Here is an 18,158-nt window from a genome sequence, read left to right on the forward strand (position 1 = left end):
GCTTCATCATCATATTATAAATCTAGTTATTTTAAAAGGAGTATAACATTTCCTGTGTCATTGCATATCTTTCCACTGTTCCATGAACAACCAATGTAAGTTCTCATCAAATCACAACCAGCTTTAGGGGTATATCTGGGCCTTAAGCCGGTGCCGCTCCTGCGCTTTACCCAGCCGAGGATGAGTGGGTCCGCAGGCCTTGATGTCTGACCTGCGCAATGTACTCGTCCTGGTTGGACATGAGCAGGAAGCCTCCGTCGTCCAGTATCACACAGTCCACGTGCTGCTCAAAACACAGTGAACACAGCCAGTGAGGTCACAGAAAAAGGAACAGGAACATGACAGAAGATGCCGGACCATTGGGCTATTAGAGCAGCTGCTAGAACCTCCACTAGAGCAGCCGCGGTGGCCTGATCCGTACCTTGTCATTCCTCAGGCAGCCGCAGATCTCATCCTTGCACTGTGGGGAGGAGAGATGGGGAGAGACGAAGGCTGAGAATTCACCAGACTGGCATTTGCATCATTTATTAGAGTGAGTCAAGCCTTCTCCGCTTGCAGACTGCCATATCAACCTGGCTAGAGAGCCTGCAGCTAAATGGCTTCCACATGTTCAGATAAGCAGGGCAGTTTCTCTTACGTTCATCTTCATGGTGGCATTCATGAAGCTGTTCATCCAGGCAGACACGTTGAGTTTGACTCCCACCACTGCAAAAGAATGCGTTGCACACAAACATGCAGGCTACAGCATCAGTGCAGCCTTTACACACTTCTATGAACACCGAGAGTAAAGACAGGGCTTTTAGGCCATGTGTTGAGGAACACAGCCTCTCCCTTACCACCCGGAATCTGAGATTAAGCAGTAATCTGTCGCACAAAGCAGTACCTCTTAAGTACAGGAGAACAAATAAAAAGTGTAAATAACTCTCAGACTTTTTTCTTATCAGACGTGTTCTAATACATAATTATCATATGGTAATGCAAAGATGAATGAAAATAAAATGAATGAAAGTGGAATTGATCTGTAATTATTGTGTGCACTCACCAGCTGGTTTGAGTTTGATTCCTTTGAAGTCCAGTTCTATGGCTTTACTGACCAGAATACCAGATTCATAGCTGGACTCCCTGCTCTCTGTTTAACAAAAGGAGAAAAGTACACACACACACACATGCCTACTCAGTGTATGTACCAAGCTGAAAGTCCAGTGCTCCAAACCATTATTAAGCCCAACTGTAAACTGACTGCACATCAAAAGTGATACCCAGCAGCCCCAAGCACCACCAAAGTGCACACAATCCACAAGGGGCTCACGTTAAGGGATTTCTGCTTTATAAATCAGAACTAAATCCCTGAAACAATGGCTTAATGCATCCTCACCAGCTTGTTTCTAGGCATGCTCTAGAGACACATGCTTGTGTGTGTTATATGTGTATGCACAACCACATGTATGTGTGTGTATGTGTGTGTGTGCACGTGACTGCTCCAGACCACACATACATGCAGGCGAGGAAAAGTCATTTGATGGAAATCCCCAAGTAATGTAGGTTTATGCCATTTTGGAAGGACAGCAGAATGTGCACACATATGCAAGCATCAAATAGAAGCACAGCTGTGTTCTTACACAAGCATGCCAAAGAGAAAGCCTACCCAAGAGGTGGTCTGATGTAGTACACACACACACACACACACACACACACACACACACACACACACTGCAGTAAACATAAAAGTAATTGGGTAGGGTGGGGTATATGACACGGCTTACTGTTGACATAGGGGGCAGTGAAGATGTATATGTCATTGTCTAAGCTCCTCTTATAAAAACTGGAATCATAGGTCTCTGTATTTTCAGTCCACTCCTCTCCAGCACTGACAGGCAGACAGAAACACAGACAGACAAAGTCAAGACAGGAATGATGATTTTAATTACAGGTTATGCCCAAATGATTCAGCTCGATTAATGCACAAAAAAGTCTGGCCTGAATTAAAAAGGACCTTGACTACACTCTGAAAACACATTCATCATTCAGTTTGTATCAAAACAGGTAATCTATTTAGCATTTAGAATGACTGAAAAGTTCAGGCTTGCTACTGTATACCACAGGAACTAGTTCAAGAACTCAAATTCACACTTATAGAGTACCATTATTATGATTTAAGGAGAGACAAGAGAGTGAGTGTGTAAGAAAAATGTGTTGAAGAAATTCTCTTACACTTACTGAATCTTTCTCAAAATACATGTTTCTTCACATATGGATGAGAAATAAATATCCACATCAAATAAAAGCAGAGATATGCTTTACCTCACTGCAGACAAATAACATGTTCACTGGTATAACAACTACATTAACCATCTCTTACCTCTTAGGGTAAACACGTGTGATGCCACCCTCAGTAGCCACAAATCTGGCTAACACCCCTTCTCTGCAACACACCACCAAATACAGAAAACACATTTGTTCCTTACAAGTGTGTCTCAATTTTAGCAAGGACACAGCCACACAAGATGCTTGAGACTCTATTGTAAAATTAAGGAGAGTCATGTTAACTGATTTACTGTAGTTGTGGTGGCAATGTCAGGGAGAAGGTTTCTGGGGAAAAGGAAAGCACTCAGATTCCAATTAGTAAAATGAGGCAGAAACCGAACCCCATTCCTCACAGTGACATATCCTCGCTTTTATACTAGTTCAGAAAAGAAAAAAAGAACTCCAACATATTGAATGGATTAAAATCTTTCTCTCCTCCCAGATGGTCTGGTTCTTTGATGCAAGTATTTATTAGTGATGGACAAAATAGTATAGAGCTTTAGAAGAAGAGAAAGCATTCTTATTTATGGAGGAGGGGCATTAAATAACTTTACACTCTCGTTACTGGCACTGCATGATGTGTAGCATTTGATATTTGGCTGGCATTTGTTTTTTACTTTTAAGGATTCCGTTCCTCAACAATACATGTCCAAATATAACCACTCACATATTTAAGTTCTTTGGTACTGCCTTAATGTTGTGGGTTACAGAGTAAATGTGTCTGGATGCAGTGTGGATGACTTACACAGTCTGCTTCTTCCAGAGTTGGACCAGGTCAGCAGTAAGACCAGCGTCGAGCAGAAGCCTATTAACTAGACTCACAATACCTGGCAGAGAGAAATTGAGGTGGCAGGTAGGCGGACACTTGTGAGGTACCTTGTGTTCAGGTTTACCATTTAGGGGATACTTATATGACTTATGCATTTCCATAGTCATAGATAGATGTGTTATGATTTAAACTTACAGACAACAAGTTTAAATCATAATAAGTTAAGTGCTCCTCAAAATAATTTATGGAAAAACTGCAAAAGGGTAGAAGTTATTTTAAATCTGAGGTTTGGATTAATCTTGGCCTGGTCTCCCATTACTGACCCTGAGGATCCTTCCTACGTTTTTGGTGGTGAGGGAAGATTATTCAATTTGAGCATTTAATACTATCTGTTGCTCATGTAGTTAACATATCAGAATGGTACGCCACTGCAAATGAGTTTTAGATGCCAACAATAAAGATTCATTTTGTCTAATGAAAAAAAAAAGTATATTAAACAAACATTTTAGGTCAGTGTGGCAACTAACAGTAGTACCCATGTAAGCTTGAACCATTCACTTCCTATTATTTTACAATACAATAGCTTGCTCACAGACATACACACATATAGGCACACACCTCGATATCATCCCTTTATTGTGTGGTATGTGTGTGACAGCAGAATAAACAGTGACTCATTAGATGCTGAGAGTTGGGATGACAAAGAGTAGTGTCATTGCAGGCCAGACTAATCAATTACTGAGCCTGATTTCAATCTGTACACTCAGGAGTCACCTTCACACAGAGTCAATAGGACATACTGTGACATCATTCGAGTGGGAAAGCACCTGAGTCAGCAGCTAAAAGAAAGAACAGTCCTCTCCAAGATATGAGGTCACTCATCGATTTCCATGCTTCAGAGCATTTTACTCTCTAAAAGGTTTAAAGCTTTGATAATGATTTCACAGTGCAGATGTGCAAAGGTTGATGTAGTTTAACCATCAAGGCAAGTTTTGTAGAAGAATTAAGTTTCTTTGTTGTATTTCTTGATTTCTGACTATATAGTATATTATTCATGTGAATATACATGGATGTCCAAAATCATTTGTTCTTTCTAACAATATGTATTTGCTTACCCGAGGTGCTATTCAGTCATCTGAGTAATGATAAAGTGTGCACTTACACATTGGGTCACTGGGGGTTCTCTTGTCAATGTAGTGGTTGAAGTCTATAAGGAGCTGTGTGGTGTTAGAGGATAGTTTCAGGTCCTGACAATATTCCCTACACAAAGACATTACAAGATCATGCAATTGCAAAGCAAGAGTCCATTGCCAGTATAGTATCAGAGAGAGAAAAGATATTTAGACATGCACTGCCAGAATTTATGATTGTGGATGTGATAGCATCTCTGTTTGCTTTTGAATGGTCAGGGTATGATGCACAGGGTTTGTACATATCTTGCCTACACTGTCAGATCTACTGTTAAGAGAAGGAAAGTAGGATGTCTGAAGGTGTGAATTTATGAGCTTTCCAAGACTTGGTCTGAATACCAGTCACATAAACCTGTCACTGCCAAAAACGATGGGAGGTCTTTGCTTTCTCACAGATCTTGGTGTGTTTGACCTACCTAGGTGCTATAAAGGTATAACCATACTCCTCAAATTTCTCCACTTGCATGGTCTCTGAAACTGCAGAAGAAGGAGGTACTCAGAACCCCAAGTGTGACTGCAATAAAATGTGATACCAACACCCTCATACACATACAAGCATGGATGCATGGATAAAATGAATGAATCATAATATATAATATATAAATATCAGACAAAACCAAGAAAGGACATTTTGAAAAGCAAACTGAAATTCATGCAACACACAATGTACATAATACACAAACTGTGGCACTACCGAGTCGTGCAAAACAATAAAAGATATTCTGTTAGTCTCACACAGATGCACACTCCATTGTGATAGGACTGCTGAATCGCTTATCAGGTCAGAAATGATAGTGGATGACAGAAACATGCGAGCGTAGGGAAGATAGAATGCTCAAGCGAAGTGACAAACTGGGGGAGAGAAAGAAAGACAGAGAACAGATGAGTACTGTACTTGCCATTGGGCCCTGTAGTGAAAATCCCACAGATTAGACAAGAGAGAGAAAGACAGAGTTACACAAAAAAAGCAGCCAGCACTGTGAAGGCCATAATTCTCATACACGTCATTTCATATAAAACATGCAAGCAGAGATGCTGCTCGAAGTCTGCCCCAGCCGTACGCTGGCTTCCAGACAGAGACGGCGCAGAGCATTCCCCCGGGCGTGGAGGAGCCAGGCAGCTGCACAGAGCCTCTCGACACACACACTGCAGCGAGGGTGTGGGGGTGTGGGGGGGGTGTTTTGATGGAAGTGCTGAGAGAACAGCCCCGCACAAGACGCTGGGTTCATCCTGCTGCTCAGGTTCAATGAACTGCAGTAAAAACCCTGAGCGTGCCTGTCTCCTGGGTTTAGGGCTGAGGCTGAGGGTGGGAGGGTGTATGAGGGAAGTGCAGATAAATGCAAAAGGCAGCCATATTCAGACGTGCAATCCGCTCTCCCACCATCACCATTGGCTTGTGATCAAAGCCAAGTTATTAAAAATTAGTAAGGCTGTCTGCACATCGACTATAGCACTCTGGACTAGTTCTGGTAATCTGCACAGTTCTCTGTGGCTCGGTGTACTTGTACTAATACCAGCAGGCTGATTAACACTCTGTCGGCACTGGGCTGCTTTGATGAAGGAGTTGCTGAAGGAGTCCTATGATCAGGCAGAAAGGGATGCCAGTGACCACCTGATCTGTCTTGCTTTTGTCTGGATCCCCCTGGCACAGTCAGGCATGTTTGTTAGACTGTACTCAGCAGGTGTATCGCGTGTGTGTGTCTGTTTGTGAGCTCTAATATGGGTGATCGCGTTCTGGAGTGCATGACACATGTCAGAGATTATTAAGACATCTGTGTTGAGGCCTATGAAACTGCTGGTCATGTAATTACTTCCATGTCCCGCTTTTGTTGTGTTTGCTTGCGAGCAAACTGACAACAAACGCAGCAAAGATGCCGCGGCTGTCACGCTTTGGGGTAAAATCCGGGGAGCAGTGGCTCGCGGTGGTTTCCCGCACACCTGCTCTTCCCATCATTCCACTGTATGGCTCCCTCGAGCCGTCGGCTTGAGCCTCTCTCTCGCCTTTCAACCAACTTGAGTGAGATCTGTGGAGTCCGCTGAGAGGAGCTGGGCCCTACAGCATGCGGCAGCAGAGCCCTGGAGCAGGCACACCGGGGCCTGACCCTGCGAGGCAACCCTCCCCACTTCACCACCTCCACCTGGGCCTGGCTCTTTACAAGGCCATAAACATGGGCCTGGCTGCCTCATGCTGGGGGGAGAAGCAGTGAGGCGGAGTGGCTAGGCTGGGGGTGGGGTGGGGGGTGGTGTGAGTCAGGGAGCTGATACACGCATCTGCAGTTCTGTCCCCAACCAACAATCACTCGCACACACTTAAACACACACACACACACTCACACTCATAGCTGTACTGCAGGAGGGTGCAACAGGGTCTATCTCTGTCTCCTGGGTCAACCTCAAGCTCGTGAAACTTAAAGTTGAAAGGGACAGGTGGATCTACGCAAAGGCCATAGATCAGACTGACAACTGACATCAAACTGATGCATGGCAAAAACTATGCTTTAGAATTTGGGGTAATATAGTGATAGCAGCTTTTAAATGTGATTAATAGCAATTTTTCAGTAGATTGGATACACAGGCCAGAACCATCTGTTCCAGCAATAACCAAAGCCCAAGTTGAATGAAGGCATCATGGGGTTGGGTGTGACTGCTAACAGAACAGGGTGTTGTGGGGATAGGGGGCTTTTCATTGCAGCTCTGTATCAACAATCTGTGTGCGCAGTATAATAAGAGATCTACTGTACAGGCAGCAAAAAAACAGCTGCCTCTGTGCACACAGCAAGATATATCAGTAAGCAGGCTAGGAGATATGCATATGAATAACATTTATGGCAAAGTGATTACTGTCAAAGAAGAATGCAATCTTAGTTCAAGCAGGTAAGACAGGTAAGTTAAAGCTTAGAATGTACGCAGGTCTGTGAATGAGCTTATTGCGTGAACAGGAAATCTTGAATGTGAACAGGAAATCTTGTTCTGGTTATTGGTGACCCACATTTTCCTGTAAAAATGCAAAAGTCTAAGATTTAGGAATGACTAGGAAAATCATTAAGAGTGAGAGAGAGTGTGTGTGTGTGTGTGTGTGTGTGTGTGTGTGTGTGTGTGTGTGTGTGTGTGTGTGTGTAGCATGGTGTAGCATGGATCTGGCTCTAAGAGAGCTCAGGGGAAAGAGTCTGCGCTCTGTCTGCCCACTGCAGAAGCTTCAGTTCTGGGGAGAGTCCAGAACCAAACCTGGCTCCGCTGCCCAGAGTGGGTGGAGGCCAGCTGGCCCTCAGCTTCACACAGCAAGCAGCCTTAAATAGACTGAAATCGTTCCATCTTCTTTACAGACACACACACACATGCATAGAGACAGAACCCTGGAGTGCATGGATTTCTAGAAATCACCACAACTGAGATCATCTGTCCTACTTAAAGGCGTAGAGAAGGAGTATGCAGTAAGCACAGATACTCACACATGGCTTGCTTTATGTCCCCCAGGCTTGCCTCAATGTAATGCATGCTGTATTCAGGCAAAACCAAAGCCAAGCTGCAGGACACACACACCAAATGAAACTCAATACAGGTATTTTAGGTTAAAGTAAAGTAATTGTTGAAAGTATATTTATTCAAACAAGGAAAACAAGCAAACACAAAGGTAGTCTGTGAACGCACCTGTAGTCTGTGCCGTTGACTGGTGCCCATGTGTAAGTCCTCACTCCTCGATCAATGTATCTCTACATTCACAAAACAAATGAACAAAATGTTTGTTTCACACTGACAAAACAAATGAACAAAATGTTTGCTTTACACTGACAAATCAAATGAACAAAATGAAATAAAAGGGTTCTATGTCCAGGCAAATTAACAATATGGAAACTCTACACACCTCATCCTGTGATTTGACAAGGGTTTCAAGCGTCTTCTCACCAGGATCCCTATCAATCATCATTGTTCTTATCTAGAAAGATCAATAAGCCACTTGGACATTTAGTGAAAAAAAGGACTGTGCCATGTATGTATGGAACATGGACTAACTGAAGTTCCCCATCTCAGAAACAAAGCATCCTTCTGCTATACAACAGCTGTCCAATCTTAACCAAAAAAGGGCTGGAGCAGCTGTGGACTGACTGGGTCCAAGGTAAAAAAAATAAATAAATAAATAAATGCATACATACATTTTTTTTTGGGGGGGGGGGGGGGGGGGAAATCTGATCTGGAAAGGTTTTGCATATTCAGAAGTGGTTTTAAAAGAACTTCATCTGTCATTCTGGGACCAAACCCCGCAGCATTACTGTAGAAAGCTGACCCCTGTTTAGAAAGATGCATCTACAGCTACATCTGCCTCCTATCAGGATCACTGAGGAACTGATGGAGGAAATACTGCATGTGATCCTGACTATAAGCTTCTGACATAAAATGTCACATCCGCCTGCATTGAAAACACTTGCACACATTGAGTCTGTTATAAGATGTATGCAAATTGGCATTCTACCAATACACACCCCACCTCACAACTCACACACACACATAACGGGTATCATTGAATCACATGTTCCAGTTACAATACAAAAGTCAATACAAAAATCATTGTGTGTGTGTTTGTGTGAGAGTGCGTGCATGTGCATGTGTTTGTGAAAGAGACACTTACCTGAACTTTAATGTCATTTTCGAGCTCAGCATCCAGGAAGTCCAGAGTAACAGGTTCCTGGAATTTGGGATTCTACAAAGACAGATAACAGTGACACCCAGATTAATGACTGTAAACTCACAGACTTTCACTTTAGTAGTGGATGAGAGCTAAAATGTTTGTTCACAGAAAACTACTGCAAATCCTTATAAAATAATGCGTTATTTTTTTTAATCTTTAAAAAAGACTTTTACACAGACGTAAAGGAACGACAAAAAAACATTTCTCTCACTTTTTTAAGTTATTTAAAGTTATTGAATTGTATTTAATTGTATTGTGCTATTGGGCTTCATAAATTGCTATTTTTCCATGTGAAAAGGAAATGTGTATTCAGCTTTCTGTTCTGTGATAATTATGCATATCACGCTTTCTATGTATAAAAAAAAATTACCAGGAAGCTATGCAATACAATTACCCCCATTTAGATCCCCCCATGTACAATGTCATCTTAGGACTGACTGAGCTGTGTAATGAGCAAAAAGCCTTATTATTTAGGGCTATCAGTTGTATTCATCAAATATATGGCATGTATACATATACAATGATATATTTGGCTCCAGAGCAGCTCGCATTAAATCGTATGGCCAGTAATAGCCTATAAAACTCTAATTTTATGGGTTTAAAAGTAGCCAGTGCTGAATGTTTGGTCTTTGAAATAATGCATACTGAGTATTTCATTACTCATATATACCATCAAAAACATTACAGAATGCACTCAAAGCAAAAACCAATGAGGTGAGAATGGCTAAAGAGACCAAATAAAGCAGCCAGGTTCTTACGTGACACGCATAGAATGAAGCAAGCATGCACATGGCCAAAGATGAGGACAACCAAGACAGAATGAAAAGCAAATACGAATTGTGATCGCACAAAAAAGAAACACCACAGGCTAAAGAATATGTCGAATAACAAACAGCACTGCAGCCTTGAATGGGGAATTGAGAGCTAAAGACAGAAAGCTAGAGAAAGAGAGACTTATAGGTGAATAAAGTGGGACCTTAAGAAAGAAGAAACGGACAAAAGAGAGGTGCATGTATTAAGAATGCGAAGAACAAAGAGAAAAAGCAAGAAAAAGAAAAGACATCTGAAAGGGAAAGAGGGAATCAAAGGGAGGGTGAGAGGAGGCAGGCGCTGAATATGAAGGCAGAGGGAGTAATGAGAGCCAGGCAGAGCCAAGAGAGGATTTCAAAGTGTCGGGGTCACCCTGCACTCAGCTACTGCCCCCCTGGGGGTGGGTGGGGGGCGGGTGGCGGCAAAAATCTTACGCACATGATTGACATGTGTCGTCTACGTGCATCCATCCTGCACAGACCCCCTACTATACACTCGGCATACAGAGCGAGAGTCCGGCATATGAAAGACATCTTCTCCCATCATCAGATTGGCTATGGAAATATGTAAAAATTGTCTTGCTTCTTGCCTGATGGTGCTGTGGTGGGAAAGCCTTTGCTGGCATTTGCAGGGAACGGGGGTAAATTGGCTGATCTGGGTATGAACTTATGAACACTTCTTTTCCATTCATTTGCATAGTATATGATATGATAGCAAGTATAAGATTTTTCAGAGAGGCATGACATTAAATGACAGCAATTGAGAGAAAGCTGGACCAAAGATCTTTGTAGTGATCATCTCTGCATAGCTACTGCAGAACAAAAGGTCTTCACGAGACTGAGCAGCTTCGGTCTGCTTGTTCAAACGTTCCTTAATACATAACGATGCAGCTAAGAAACAAATCCGAATAAAACATGTATAATGTAGAACATGCATGTCGATCTATGCATGGATGCAATTATTTGTACATGTCATGTATTTGAAGCCTAAACACAAGGCTGAGAGAAGAACTGCCGTGTTCAGTGCTCTAGTTAATCAGAAATGACTGCTACAAACAGGAAAGATTTGTTTGAAGAATTATCTGGTCTCTTCACTTCCTTAAGTGTCCCACCCAAATCACTCCATTTAAAGAGGGTATCACCCCTATATATCAACACATCACAGTAATGTCACAGAGGTGACATTATGACAACACAAGAGCAGAGCTTGAATGTAAATGCATGTTATATTAATATATTGTTGAAAACTAAATAAACATTTTTTTTTCTTCCTTTTGGTCTGTTTTTGCCTGTATCTTTAAATACGCCGTTCTGGTTATGCCAGTCTCAAAGCTAAAACAGGCCTGCATTGTGCATTACAGATAAACAGCCTTATCCAGGAACCTGTAGCACAAACTAGAATTGTATAGCGTCATCAAAACTAGAAAGCACTGGTATTGAATGACAGAGGCCTAAAAGGGTCATGATTACTGCTCAGCTTGGTGAGAAAGTGGCTGAAACAGCAGTACGATAACATCATTAGCCGCCCAGGCTTCAGAGCACTGTAGCAGAGACAGCAGGAAATACCAGAACGTCTTAAACATCTACTGAAAAGCCAAGCCTCACTAACCACAACACAGTAATTATTCCTTTCAAACTAAATACAAATGTGAAATCAGAACTAGTGATTCAATATGTTTTTTTCCCCTTTTTCCCCCCTGCTGTGGTCGTGACTACAGACTGGTAAACTTCTTGAAATAAACTCTTTTTGACATGAAAATGGTAACATGATCCAAGTGTTAATGGCCCTTCTTATTACTTTATTTGGAGTGCAAACGTGTAGGGAAATACGTCTGACTAACAAATACATGATGGGACAGAAGGATGGATGCAACCTCTAGCTGAGTCTCCAACTGCTTGAGCCTCATCAAGGAAAGCAGCGGCCAGTAAAACTACACCTAGTACTGCTATTGTTTACACAACCTCATTTAATACGCTACCATGGTAGTCTACTATTCTACAGTTACCTCGTGGACTCTTATGGCGTATTTGTTCTTTAACCTTAAGCGGAGCATCTGTATCCTTTTCTGAAGAAATACGCCGAAGAAGGAGAGAAAGATACATGCTGACCTAATTCATTCCAAAACAACAGCAAGAAGAACAGACAGAAAGAAGCTGTGCATCATTGCTCAAACTGAGAGCACCTGAGGAGACGGTAATCTCCGTGGACACTGAAAAACAGGACTGCTTTGAACTGGTGCCTGGAAGGTGTGGAGCTGGTTGGCACAGAGGGGCCATCATGCTGGGAGAGTGTGGGAGCCATTTCCACACTATCAGAATCGAATCAGAAGTGTTCAAAAGTATCTTTCAAAGACGGCGGCGTTCACCAAACTTTCCGCTCACCCCAGGTTTTTCCCCCTAAGCTCCGCCAGACAAATCACCCCCCCACCACCTCCAGCGTTCCTCCCTCCGGATGTGCACGATGCACTTTGAACTGCCTCCAGCAGACCTGGCACCCCGGGGTTTGCACACGCGCAGGTCTGAGCTGCTTGGGGTTAAGCGTGCTGTCCACGGTTCGGAGATTCGAGCCATGCCTACGTGTCATACTCAATCAGTAGGGGAGAGAAGCGGCCACAGAGGATCATGTCGAATCATCTGCCCATCTGAGATCAAGCCATCGGGGCTGATCAGGGCTGACTCCTCGGGGTAAACAAAACACGGGCGAAGCCTACAGCCTGCACAGCACATGTCCCTAGGCGGGGAGCTGAACATGCCCACTAGTGCTGCCGTTTACTCATGACGCGTTCGCTCCGGTCGCCCTGGTGCCTCCTGTGAAATGAGCAGTTATTTGAAGGAATGACTATTTAGCAGTTACGCTCTGTCTGTCTTTCAAAGTGATTTTCAGCGCAAGACCATAGAAATGACAGCGTTCCATGTCTTGGCTAGATCTTCTAATCGAAAGCCTAGGGCGTGTATGACTCTGGAGAAGATGGAAGTCTGTCATAACACTCGATCGCATTAACTGAGAATATGGGAGTCAGTTCTGTTTATTTGATTTGACTTGGTTGTGAGTAAAAGTTAATGCTCTCCATACATTTGACCTGGAGCACTGTTAGTTTAACGTACATTTAACAGCAAACATCACACTTGTCTGACCCAGCGTTCCAGCAGTCAGGCGAGCATATTTTAGCATGTCTCCTGGCCCATGTTCCGCGGTTCCTTGACTACATGGGCATCTGTGTCTCCAAAAAATCTCGCAGTGGAGAAATCTCTGTTTAAAACACTTTCATCAGGTTATGTGTGCATAACTCAGGGCTGCTCGTTTGAGATTACGACGCGAGTTTAAATCACTGAATGTGTAAACTGTTCTCGGGGGGCTGGCCGTGTGTCGTATACTTCACCAGCTTTAGCACCTCAAAGCGGAGGGTTGATCCCGCCTGGGCAGCAGCTATCAGTGATGATGTGATAGATAGTGCTTTTACTATGTCCACGAGGAGAGGAAAAGACTGCACTGCTTATCTTCAACATCATTTACAGCGCACACACACGCGTGCACACAGGCATGCTTGCACACACATGTGTGCGCATGTACGCATGGGAGCTTCTTTCTTGTGTTCATCACATATGCTTTGTTTCAATGATGCATACCACCCTGTATGTGGAGCGGAATACTAGAATCAAAGGCCTCTACAGATAGACTGATATGTTCATGGCTGGGATCAATTGAGAAACATGTATGCGAGTTCACTGCCAGTTTACTGTGTATAACTTCAGGCAAACTGCAAAGGTTATGCATGAAAAAAGCATCCAGCACGCACAGAACATGTGCTCAGGAGCAGTGGAGGAGGTGCTCTGGAGCCCCGATTACACTGCTTCGTGTGCTGCAAATGCATGTTAATACATTCCCAATCCGTGCCCTTACACCTGGCGCCAGGGAGCCACAGCGGCAGGACCCTGTCAAATCGCTGGAACGCTCTGGAGAGGCTCAGCTTTTTTTAGGTGTTGAAAACTGTTTGTATGTCAATGTAAAAACTCTAATATGATCAAAAGAAAGGAAGAAAGCATGAGTAAAGGGTATTTTTTGGTTTCTTGAGGCAATGTTTATAAGATTGTTAGGCAGCAAATTCTCATAAGATTAAAGTACTTGGGAAAAGAATCTGGCAGGCAAAGAGAAAGCGAGAGAGATTGGGTGGGATCTGACCAAAAAATGACTTTCAATAGATGTAGGGAAAATTTTGGCATGAATGGTGAAGTACCAGTATGTAATGCATCCTTGCAAGAATACGTTTACCTTAGGCTGGAGGTTTGGGTGGAGCAGCACATAGCCATTGGGGTCAATTGCAAAATAATATCCATTAGGGCCAATCTGAGGCAAAGAAAAAGAGGAAAAGTAATGTACTTCCACTTCCACTTAACATAAAAAACTAGCATAAACCAACTATCATAAATTCCTGTTAGAGTCTAATGGACTTTTTCCATAGTCAGTAAGAAACATGACTTAATTCCACTGAGCAGTGGTACTATCCAAAATCCCTACTCTTCACTGCTCTAACCTGTCAATCATCTGCAAGCTATGTGTGTTAATCAACGGTGTCTGTTCATCTGGAAACACTCCTGGCAACTTAATGGAAAATCAGAACCATTTACAAATCAAATCTAAGTACAAGCAGATGCTTTTGTAATGTACATGGCGAGCATAAAAGCTTATATTTTCTCCAGTGTGTCTACTCTGTGCAAAGCCAGGAGAAAGAAAGCCATATAAGACGAAAGCACAGAACAATAATACTCTTATCATGCAGTTATTACTGTTACAAAAGGATAAGAGTGACTGAGACTGTTTGAGATCTCCACGATTTCATCCTTCGACATTCTGCCTTGATTTACATTTACACAGATTATGAACTGATCATTTTATCCATCCTTTAGATCTACAAATAAAAAAAAATAAAAAACACAATATTAGTGTTGTGTTAGAGATGTGTGTGTGTGTGTGTGTGTGTGTGTGTGTGTATGTATACACTGTATACGCACACTAAAGCGTGGAGTCAGTCTTTTAATGTCGTCCAGAGATACATCCACACCCATCACCCCCAAGATAAGCTGGTTCTGGTGCTAGATGCAAAAGTGACAGACAACATTCAAATTTATTGGGTTTTAGGAATGTTCAGACACCTACCTTCAGGGCACTATAGAATATTTAGATACATAAATGAGTTGTGATGTTATAATTCATTATTAGCGTGTTCAGCTAGTCATAACCCCTTTGTAACAGGTGCATCTGACATGCTCAGCAATATTCTAGGATGTACTGTAGTAGAAACACAGTTTGTGCCAGTGACACTCCAGACCATCAAGATACAGCACTCGTATCAGCACAACAGGAACTCTGTTATCCAGCAACTCCTAGTAACGCAAATTTCCCAGCTGAACTTTATACACACAGTCTACTTTGACCTGCAACTGTTCATTAGGACAAGATATCCCATAATATTTACTTTCCTCAACTAAGAATGTCTTGATGTCTTTCGGTCTGATTTCCCAAAAGGCTATTGTCCTGAAAGTTACTACGTCTGGTAGATAAAGAACTCAGGCTTTCTGCGTCACTACTAGCTGTTTCGGACTTAAAGTGACGAAAATATCACCCGTTTCCAGGGCCAGGGCTATTAATAGGCATTTGGGTCTGATTTCTGAAGTCTGGCGTTCTACTCTCAGGGCACTGATTCAAATGACTGTTTGCACATCTCAGAGTTTCTAGTGAAGCTTTTAGATAAGCGAGTACACAGAGACCTGCTTGCTGGAACCATCCTCCTTGGATCTGGTCTTGTTGAAGACGGGCAGTGTGCCAGTGATTACCAGACCCAGTTCCTGAGGTCACACAGAGGTCAAGAATACAGGTACTGTAAAATATCTATCAAAAACTTTGGTAGTCATTCTGCTATTGCCTTTGTAACACATAAAGAACTATAGTAAATATAAATAGGGCATATGAGGTAGCCATGTAGGAACAGGTAATACCAGGGCATCCAGATACACGTTGGTCCACTGCACCTGCTTGGCATCAGCCAGGACCATGGGTCTGCCCAGGACATCCAGGTACTCCTGCACAACAAAGCAATTACAATCACATACAGTGAATGTGGTCAAATGTGGGCCTCCTGTCATATAGCATTTATCTGTACGGCTAAAAATGGCTGGTTGTGCAAATATTTTTGCTATGTTTCTGAAACATCAAAGTGGGTGTGCGTGTTTAAAAGACCTGTGTGTTTATGCGGATTGCTCCAATGGAAGGAATTTCATAGAAGTAACCTAGGATCGGAGAGGGAGAAATCAGGCTCCTATATTCATGCTTTTCACATCAGGTGTGCTTCTGCTTTCTGCCACTAGAGGGCTGCAACAGTCCTCTGCAGTGGTTTTACCAACAATATAAAAAAGGATGTCAAGAATAGATGTGTCTCAAAGAAAGTGTACTACATAACCTCCTTAAAAACCATTATGTACTTAACCCACAAAAACACCCATGTATGCACTCTCTCTCTCTCTCTCTCTCTCTCTCTCTCTCACACACACACACACACACACACACATACACACAAACTTTTACCTTTATTGGCGCAGGCCATCCACTGTATAGGCCCTGTATCATAGTTGTGTTGGCCAACAGAGAAGGTGAATACACGCACCTGAGATCAAAAACACTGGTGAACATTACATTCAGAGCTTTAGTCTCAAAACAGACAAGCAAACAAACACACACATTTTAAAGAGGATTTAACAGAGCACTCAATAGCAACGCCTTGCTTCCCACACCTTTTTGTCTGGGTTATATCTGGTGAAGATATCCTGAGCTCTCTCCTCTCCTCCGTCAGTAAACAGCATGATGATTTTGTGGCAGTTAGCTCTTGTCATATTCGACTGAAACACATTTTAAACAACATGCAATTACACGATAACACCAACAGAGAGCAGCACACAATTGTAACAATACACTGCATGTTCATCCACAAAGGCTATGAGTGTCATGTAAGGATACCACACAATAAAAGGACCTCTGAGAGAAGTTATCCATTTACTTAGATTTGGGCATCCATGATTTTTTCTTGGATAAAAGGAGTAGGCTTGTATATGTTAAATTATATACAATATGTATGCCAAATGATTGCCTTTTTGATCATGTTTAATTATATATTTATTAATCATTATTAATCATCTAGATGATTTGCATATTTAGAAGTATTATTATTACTATGTGTTACACCATCAAAAACTTCTTTATTCTTTTATTTTTTGTGAAGTTATGTCTCACTGTTCTAGTTGTTGGGAATGTTCTGATGTTAGGAAGTCTGGGCTTCAGCAGTAAAACTGAATTTTTTATTTGAAGGTAACAAAGTTGTTTGCCATCATTGAAAACAGCAATGTTAGTCAATGTTGCAGCATTCCAGTTGTTTACTAACGAGCTCTTTTAACACAGATTGGCTCTTAGGTTTCAAGGACATGACTGGCTTGAATTTGCCAGCTTAAAGACTGCATAGAACAACACTGTTAGCTTGAGCCATCTGGAGTTCTAAACCAAAAGCCATATAGACCGTCTTTTCTCATCCAGTGTTTTGATCTAGGTAGAGCTGGGAAATCATGCTTGCAGGCCTACTGTGCTTAGAAGCATATAGGTAGCATAATGCCCCAAATGCCAGATGGATCCCTGGCTATGTTAATGGGAAAATGTGTTTAAATGAGTTTTTAAAAAATAAAAATAAATAACCATATTTACCTGAACAGCATTAAGACAAAAAAAATGCATTTTAAATGAAATGCTTGCTTTAACCATAAAGTGACCTAACAATAACACGATGATATACAAAGATCAAATGCATACTTACATCTGAAAGCTGTTTGAAGGCAAATTCAAAGCCCTTTGTGTAGTTGGTAATGCCCTTAGCTGTGATGTTCTGCACGGCATCTTTCAGGATTTTCTTATTGCGGACATTGGCTTGGACCAGATGGTCAAAGCAGGCCGTGTTGTTCACCCGTGTGTTAAACTGGAAAAACAAGACACACGTGCACTCAGTTGAACACACACTGCTTTAATAAAGCCATTAAATTGTAGGCCTACTCACCTTTCCTATCAAAAAACACATAACATTAATAAAAAAAACTGCTAAAGTAGATCTCTGATTTGGGCTTATGCTTTAAAGCATCATAGTAAGGGCATATTTCAGCTCAATCCATCAAAGGCAGTGTGGTTTGTAATGAGCAGTATTTGGTTTGACAAGTAGGATTAACTTAAAAGTTTCCTCTCCCTGTATCTAAAATGGATTTCTGTGATCTGTCACTTGATGTGGTTGACCCCTCTGATCTTATTACTGAAACTGAAAGGGAAAGCAAAAGAGATACAGGGAGAAAGAAAAGAAAGACATGGTGTGCATGAT

The 18,158-nt window shown here is 42.1% G+C and overlaps 1 protein-coding gene across 6 annotated transcripts in view; it reads right to left on the reverse strand.

Annotated features, from left to right (window-relative positions):
* LOC113577182 (voltage-dependent calcium channel subunit alpha-2/delta-1) overlaps positions 1-18,158 on the reverse strand; it is a 63,172-nt gene that overhangs the window by 9,603 nt on the left and 35,411 nt on the right. For all 6 annotated transcript variants that reach the window (XM_081715846.1, XM_081715848.1, XM_081715844.1 and 3 more), the window contains exons 11-31: positions 17,610-17,768; positions 16,543-16,647; positions 16,337-16,415; positions 15,992-16,041; positions 15,751-15,834; positions 15,523-15,600; positions 14,767-14,847; positions 14,027-14,101; positions 8,888-8,959; positions 8,126-8,197; positions 7,912-7,973; positions 7,713-7,786; positions 4,680-4,740; positions 4,236-4,333; positions 3,050-3,131; positions 2,360-2,422; positions 1,764-1,867; positions 1,043-1,129; positions 638-705; positions 422-460; positions 212-283 (exon numbers count right to left, since the gene is read on the reverse strand). In XM_081715846.1, the coding sequence (XP_081571972.1) occupies positions 212-283; positions 422-460; positions 638-705; positions 1,043-1,129; positions 1,764-1,867; positions 2,360-2,422; positions 3,050-3,131; positions 4,236-4,333; positions 4,680-4,740; positions 7,713-7,786; positions 7,912-7,973; positions 8,126-8,197; positions 8,888-8,959; positions 14,027-14,101; positions 14,767-14,847; positions 15,523-15,600; positions 15,751-15,834; positions 15,992-16,041; positions 16,337-16,415; positions 16,543-16,647; positions 17,610-17,768 (1,665 nt within the window). The remainder of the gene's footprint in view (positions 1-211; positions 284-421; positions 461-637; positions 706-1,042; positions 1,130-1,763; positions 1,868-2,359; positions 2,423-3,049; positions 3,132-4,235; positions 4,334-4,679; positions 4,741-7,712; positions 7,787-7,911; positions 7,974-8,125; positions 8,198-8,887; positions 8,960-14,026; positions 14,102-14,766; positions 14,848-15,522; positions 15,601-15,750; positions 15,835-15,991; positions 16,042-16,336; positions 16,416-16,542; positions 16,648-17,609; positions 17,769-18,158) is intronic.

The sequence above is a fragment of the Electrophorus electricus genome, chromosome 6, assembly GCF_041902795.1.
Source record: "Electrophorus electricus isolate QZ-2024a chromosome 6, ASM4190279v1, whole genome shotgun sequence".
NCBI classification, from domain to species: Eukaryota; Metazoa; Chordata; class Actinopteri; order Gymnotiformes; family Gymnotidae; genus Electrophorus; species Electrophorus electricus.